Source organism: Danio rerio, chromosome 11 (assembly GCF_052040795.2).
Source record: "Danio rerio strain M-AB ecotype USA chromosome 11, GRCz13ab, whole genome shotgun sequence".
In the NCBI taxonomy this organism is placed as follows: Eukaryota; Metazoa; Chordata; class Actinopteri; order Cypriniformes; family Danionidae; genus Danio; species Danio rerio.
The window spans coordinates 36,985,001-36,992,500 of NC_141031.1; the positions used below are offsets into that span (position 1 = coordinate 36,985,001).

At 29.2% G+C, this 7,500-nt stretch overlaps 1 protein-coding gene across 5 annotated transcripts in view; it reads right to left on the reverse strand.

Moving 5' to 3' along the window:
• atp13a3 (ATPase 13A3) overlaps nt 1–7,500 on the reverse strand; it is an 88,656-nt gene that overhangs the window by 35,016 nt on the left and 46,140 nt on the right. For all 5 annotated transcript variants that reach the window (XR_015502792.1, XM_087274007.1, XM_087274005.1 and 2 more), the window contains exons 12-18: nt 6,082–6,264; nt 4,799–4,956; nt 2,342–2,530; nt 1,507–1,568; nt 1,180–1,330; nt 970–1,086; nt 1–11 (exon numbers count right to left, since the gene is read on the reverse strand). The exon at nt 1–11 is cut by the window's left edge and continues 16 nt beyond it. Coding sequence is in view for 4 of the 5 variants with exons in the window: in XM_087274007.1 (XP_087130133.1) it covers nt 1–11; nt 970–1,086; nt 1,180–1,330; nt 1,507–1,568; nt 2,342–2,530; nt 4,799–4,956; nt 6,082–6,264 (871 nt within the window). In the remaining variant the exon portion in view is untranslated. The remainder of the gene's footprint in view (nt 12–969; nt 1,087–1,179; nt 1,331–1,506; nt 1,569–2,341; nt 2,531–4,798; nt 4,957–6,081; nt 6,265–7,500) is intronic.

Sequence of the window (7,500 nt, forward strand, 5' to 3'; positions counted from 1 at the left end):
TCAGACAGTTCCTAAAAGAAAACCAAAAGAGATTAGCAGAACAAGTAGATAAATATGGGTTATTAAATAATGTAATACTTACAGTTAGTATGTTAGAATTTTTTTAATGAATCAATATCAAATACTGTTTAAATGTTTTAAATACAGTATGAAAAATATATAATTTATCTATAAAAAGTGATACTAATAAAAAGTAGTACTGATAAATAAAATAGAGGTAATACATAAATATTTTTAATAATTAAATTTTTATGAAGAGCAAATAATCGTAATAATTGTAAATACATTTTAATGAATCACATATTTCTACAATTGTTTTACATGCAAACTTTGTAAATATACAAATAGATGAAATGTATTATATTATCAGTAATGAAACAGGTTATTAAATTATAAACCATAATTCTGGTTAGCACTAGTGAATACAAATTAAATGAATCACTATCAAAAAAAGAAAAAGAAAAAAACTAAATCAAATAAAACTAAACAAGATCAAAAAAAAAAAAAACAAGCAAATTAAGATCAAATAAAAACAAAACGAGATCGAACAAAAAACAAAAGATTGAACAAAAACAAAACAAGATCAAACAAAACGAAATCAAACAAAAAAAAACAAAACTAGATAAACAAAAACAAAACAAAATGAGATTAAACAAAACAAAATCAAACAAAACAAAACAGGATCAAACAAAACATAACAAGATCAAACAAAAAGAGATCAAATAAAACACAAAACGAGATCAAACAACAAAACAAAACCAAAACAACAACAAAACAAGATCAAACAAGACAAAAAAAGATCAAACAAGACAAAACAAGACGAGACGAGATCAAACAAAACAAATCAAGATCAAACAAAAAACAAAATGAGATAAATAAAACAAAAGGAGATCAAACAAAACAACATAACAGTATCAAAACAAAACAAAACAACCAGCAGTATTTTCAGATTGTCAGACAAATTCTCACCATGTCCTGCTCAGGTGAGATGACCGGTGGTGGCAGCAGTTGGTTTGGTGGTTTTACGTAAGTGAGTTCAATGCGGTCGTGATGAGCTGTCTCTTCTTCTGTAGCTTCGACCAGGATCTAAACACCACACATAAAAAAAAAAAAAAAAAAAGAGTCAACCCAAACCCAGCTTGAACTGATTAGAAAGTACTGTTCCTGACAGACACTGACCCATCCAGTGGCCTCAAACATCTTCAGGTCGAGCGGATCTCCAGAAAGTTGACCCTCGATCTTGGTCAGCGAGTGACACGTGGCCATGCAGGACACAAACCTACTCGTCACCAAGCTTTTATCATCCGCTCGTTCCTCTGAATGCTGGAATCTGGGGGAACAGCACAGGTAATTCACTATTATTATTATTATCATCATTATTATATATATATATATATATATATATATATATATATATATATATATATATATATATATATATATATATATATATATATATATTATAAAATAATATTATCGAGATAATTTTAGAAATATATTTCAAACCTGCTGTCTTCTACCCGCTGAATTCCCCACATGTCCAAGCCATCTTCTGTGAGGGTGCCCGTCTGAAACGTTCCAGAAAAAATAAAACAATACAATAAAAAAACAATAATAATGAAATTATAATAAATATAAGACAATTTTTAAGTAATTATTATTATTATTATTATTATTATTATTATTATTATTATTATTATTATTATTAAATTCTTTAAGATTTCTTTCTAATTTAATTTAAGATAAAGAAGTTCTTAATATTGATTATTTTTATTTAAAATGTACTATTTTTAAAATTTATTATATACATACATACACATATACATATATATATATATACATACATTATATATATATATATATATATATATATATATATAATACATATATATATATAATACACATGTACATATACACATATATACATATATACATATACACACATATATATATATATGTATGTATGTATTAAAACTGCATAGTTTATTTTAATCAAGTGTAAAGAATTATATTGTTATTATTGTATTATTTGTGTTAGTAGTTGTGTTGTTGTTGTTGGTATCAACAACAACAACAACAACTAATAATAATATCACTAATATAAACATTATCCATATTAATAAAATATATTGTTATATTTGTGCTTTAAATAATATTTTCTCTTCTTACTACTGTACTACGTCTACTATCTCTAAGAGTAATACTTAAAAATATATATAATTTATTATGGAGACAAAACATCACTGTAGTTTATGCAGTTTTATTAACCCTAGTATAAACAGATCAAAAGAAAATGAAATAGAAGTCAAATAATTTGGATTCATTTAAGTCTCCTATTCACCTTGTCGAAGCAGACGAGGTTGAGCTGCCCGCAGATGTTGATTCTCTGCGGGCTGATGGAGAAGATGCCCACTTTCCTGAGTCTCCTCTGAGCGTAGACTATGCCCGCGGTCATTGCTGCCGGAAGAGCAGGAGGAACAGTGATGGTGATGATGTCCAGAGACTTCACGATGATCTCCTTCACTGGTTCCTGCAGGAAACACATACAACAACACTTTTATACACTATATTCACTTGCACAGCATACAAATATAAATTTAGAGCAGTGGTCCTCAACCTTTTTATCACCGCAGACCGGTCAACAATTGACAATTTTACCGCGGATCAAAGGGGTGGGTGGGTGAGCGGTGTTTCATAGGTTGTGGGTTGCTAGGTGAACATCAACTGTTTTCTCAGAGGATGACAAGCTAACAAAACATTCCAGTTACTCTGATACAAGTTTTATTTATGGAGAAAATTACAAAGTGCTGCAGGGTTTGGGTGTTAGTCTAAGATAATTAGTCCACCGTATATTCCATACAAGCTGAAGCTGATCGGTCAATTCTCATCACAGGACTCAAGGTGCGCTCGCAGAATTTATTTAACTGGGTACGTCTGGAAGGTAAAAGCATATCACGCTGCTTTTGCGTGCAAGCCACACACCTCCATTGGAAATAACGAACTTGCGCGAACTCCAGAATATACGTGATATTCGATTGGCCCCTACAAGACCACCGTCATTTGCGATCTCCATTAGTTGATCTTACACAGACATGCTGGATTCACCTGATTTGTAACTGTTTGCTGTTACTTTGTATATTATGTATACAAGTGTTTATGTTTTCTAAGATAATTTTTGGTTGTTGAGAAAATAAGTTACATGTATTATTTGTGAATTTATTTGGTTTGGGACTTTCATTTTGAAATCTCTGCAGTTGTATGAAATGGCTGACTGACAATGAAGTTATCACTTCCTGTTAGCAAATGATCGGCCAACATGAAATATTTGCATGTGCTCGTCAATGGATGTATTGACTTCAACATGGACTTCAACAAGTGATTTAAGGAGCATTCAGGACTATTTCTTTCATATAGCATGCAGCCAACGATTTGAATTATATTTGTATTTTGTGTTTGAAGTTTCAAAAGTTTGTTTGTTTGTTTACGTATGTTTTGATTTGTATCAAGTACATTTGTTTTGTGTTTATTGCTTCGTTTTCACGGTGGATTTGGGGGAAAAAGCCAACAAATGAACCAGTAAACCACTTGTGCTAGCGTATGCTTGAGGGAAATTACATGATTTGTTGACAAATGGGTTGCTGATCTATTCCTTGGCAGTTTGTGGGCCCTTCACGGTGTCTTTTCCACTTAGCAAAGAAACTTTCTTAAAACATCTGTTTCCTACTCATTTTGCTTCTTGTGGGTTAAATTTGGACGCTCAAGTGACCGAAATGTAACCAAGAGAATATGGTCGTTTTTTAAAATAAAAAAAATAAAATAAAAAAGCATTCAAACTCGGATAATAAATAAAAAAGGAAATAATTAATGATTTCTTGTGTGACCGGGCCCTGTGGTTGGGGACCCCTGATTTAAAAGTACAATATTTAAATAAATTATTTTTAAAAAGTCTGAATTAGGAGATTTAAACCCATAATTCCAAAAGAAAAAAAGTCAAAATGTTTTTGTGGTCATTCAAGGTGTAATTACAGATTTTCAAAAAGTCATAATTGATGGATTTGAATCAGATATTAAAAACAAAAAATCATAAATGCATAAAAGAAATTTCACATTTTTCACAAAAAAAAAACTCAAAACTATTAAATGTAAATTCAGATTTTCACAAAAGTAATAAATGTAAATCCAGATGTTTAAAAAATATATAATTGCTAAAACAAAGTTATGATTATTAGATATATATTCAGAAATAAAAAAACATAATTGTTAGAAGTGAGTTCAGATTTGTTACATGTAACATTTTAAAAAGTCAATGGTCCAATGTAAATTCAGATGTTAAAAATAATATTAATTGCTAGATGTAAATTAAAATAGAAAAAAGTCATAACTGCAAGATGTAAATTCAGATTTTAAAAAAGTAAATAATACAAGATGAATTTAACAAAACTCACAATTCTAATAAAAAAAAATTAGTAATCAATTAAAAGATATAGACCCAGAATTTAAAACTGGGGATGTTGGGAAATTACAAGATTTAAAGTCAAAATAACAAGAAAAACAGAACACAAAAGCATAAAATTACTAGGTGTAAAATCAGATTTACAAGGAAAAAAAAAAACAAGTGGTAAACTCAGATGTACAAGACTTGATGGTACACTGAGAAAAACATGATGCAAAATCAGAATTAAGAAAATAAATCTAATGCTAAGAGGTGGATCTACACAAATTCAGTCATTTCAAACTGCAAGTAAGCAAGAGCAAAGTCACTTAAAAACCCTGCAGAGAGGTAATGATGGATAAAAACCTGATTTAAGATCTTCATGACCAGAGAGTAGATAAAGACAACGCTGGCGACGGCCACCAGACACAGCAGAAAGAGGTAAGCGTCTCTATACAGCTTGAAGTCTGTGGGCTTTGGGTACAGGATGGACCGGATGAGTTGCCCTTTAGCTGTGCTGAAACCTAGAATTCAAAAACACACACATATCAGTGGAGAGGATTATGTCAGACAGTAAAACTAACTGCCCTTTTATTTATTTTTTTATTATTAAAAAAGAAAAAAAAATGTTGAAGGAAAAAGTCAGAATTTATAGCTTAAGTAAAAAAAATAATATATATATATATATATATATATATATATATATATATATATATTACACATACACATACACAAAAATTGTCATTCATTGTTATTGTAATGTAAACATTTAAATATTTAATGTAAACTCAGATTTTTTTTTACTGTAAAATGTAAACTCGATTCAAACTAAAAATATAAAACAAAATGGTAAGATGTAAAATTCAGTAGGTAAAAGTCCAAAATGCAAAAAAAATAAAAATAAAATAAAAAATAATTATATTAAATTATTTACATTAAATTAATTAAATAAGATGTGAACAGAATTTGTAAAAAAATCTTGGAGAAAAAATATATATAATTCAAATAAAAAAATTACATAATAAATAAATAAATAACACAAGAATCTAAACAGAATTATGTAAAAAGTCCGAAATGCAAACTCAGAATTTCTGGAGGAAAAAAAGTCAATATTTTTGGCAAAATATTAATAATAATAATAATAATAATAATAAATTAATAAAAATGTTTAAAAAAAATAAATAAAAAAATAATACTACATAAAAAATAATGTTAAATAAAACAATAAAAATAAAAACAACAAAATTACAATTATAATAAAAATAAATAATAATAAAATAAATAATAATAATAATAGTAATAATAATAATAATATTAATAAAAGATCACAATAAAAAATGTAATTAAAATTACAAGATCTGAACAGAATTTAGAAAAAAAAGTGCAAAATGCAAACTCAGAATTTCGGGAGGAAAAAAGTGTCACAAATTGTCACAAAAAAAGAAAAGCAAGTCAAAAATGTGAGATATAAACTCAGAGTTTCAAGGCAAAAAGTCATCATGAGTATATGACTGCAATTGTATAGAAGGAAAAAAAAAATATTAACAAATCAGACACCAACTAATGTTTCTTTCCGACCAACAATAAAATAACCCATAATACATCACAATACAAGTTGATGTTAGCTGTCAGATGAAGTGTGAGCTGACCTGTGCGGACGACCACAGCTTTGACCATTTCTCCAGTGTAGTAGCGGGTCTGGATGACGTTTGTTCCGCAAAAGAGTGTGTGCCTCTTGTGCTCCTCTGTGCTGTAAATCTGGTCTCCGTCTGAACCCTTCTTGTCCCGCTCAGGGTTCGGGAGATCTGTCTTGGTGACCGGAACACTCTCACCTGACAGCAGAGACCAGGAGAAGTTAATACAGTCACTCATCCTTATTTTATTTACAAAGACATTTGATTTACAATACCGTTCAGTCAGAAAGATACATCAAACATTATAATAGTGACCATAAATAATAAAACACAAAAACATGACCTTTGTAAAACAGGGTTTCTGCAGGTTTCACCTAGTTAAGTTTAAGACATTAAGACCGCTATGAATGAAATTGTAGACTTATACAGGGCTAAATGCTAAAGAGTTGTTTTTCAAATATCCCAGTTAGAAAAGATTTTTACGTATAAGATGTCACACAGGCGAAGCAGACCTGTCTCACATGTTTTGGACGTGCCCTAAGCTTACTCCTTACTGGTCAACTATATTCAATACATTGTCTAAAGTGTGTGAAGTACAGCTTAGGCCATGTGCAGAATTTGCTTTGTTTGGGATTCCACCTGACGAACTGAGTCTGACTCAAAGACAACAAAACATAATGGCCTTTGCATCTTTGCTGGCTCGCAGAAAAATTTTACTGCACTGGAAATCTTTAAATCCACCTAAAGCATCACACTGGCTTCAAGATCCGATGTTATATTTACACTTGGAAAAAAATAAATATTCAATTAGAGGCTCTAGCAAATTCTCATAGGTATGGCAACCCTTATTATCATATTTCTGTCTTGTATGTAACTGGAATCTTTTTTCTTTAATCCCTTTGTCCTTTCTTTCTCTGTCCAGAATCTCAAGCTTCTTCTATGTTAACTTACCATTGTAAGATAGCACAGCCTTATCCCTGATCGTATCACCCATTACTATTGAAACTCTATTTATATATGTATTTATTATTATTTTATTTATTTATGTATGTATTTATGTATTTATTTTTTTTATTTTTCATAGATTTGGCACCTTTTTATAATTATTATTATTTATTTTTATAATCACTTTTTTTTTACTATTGTTCTTTAGGCAGTGTTTTTAGGGTTTGTTAAAGTGGGTTTTTATATGTATAAAAAAATTCTAATTTTCTGTATAAAGTGTAATTTGTTCTTGGCATAAAAATAAAGGAAAAAAAAAAAGATTTTCACTTGCCCTATCAAAAATTATTAAAATTTAATACATTTAATAATACAATAACAATAATATTGTTAGAATATTTTTATGAATTTTCTAAAATATTCATTTCCAAACCCTATAACCCTTACCAAGATTGCAAAACATAGCTGTCATTTACTTGAGTCTATAATAAT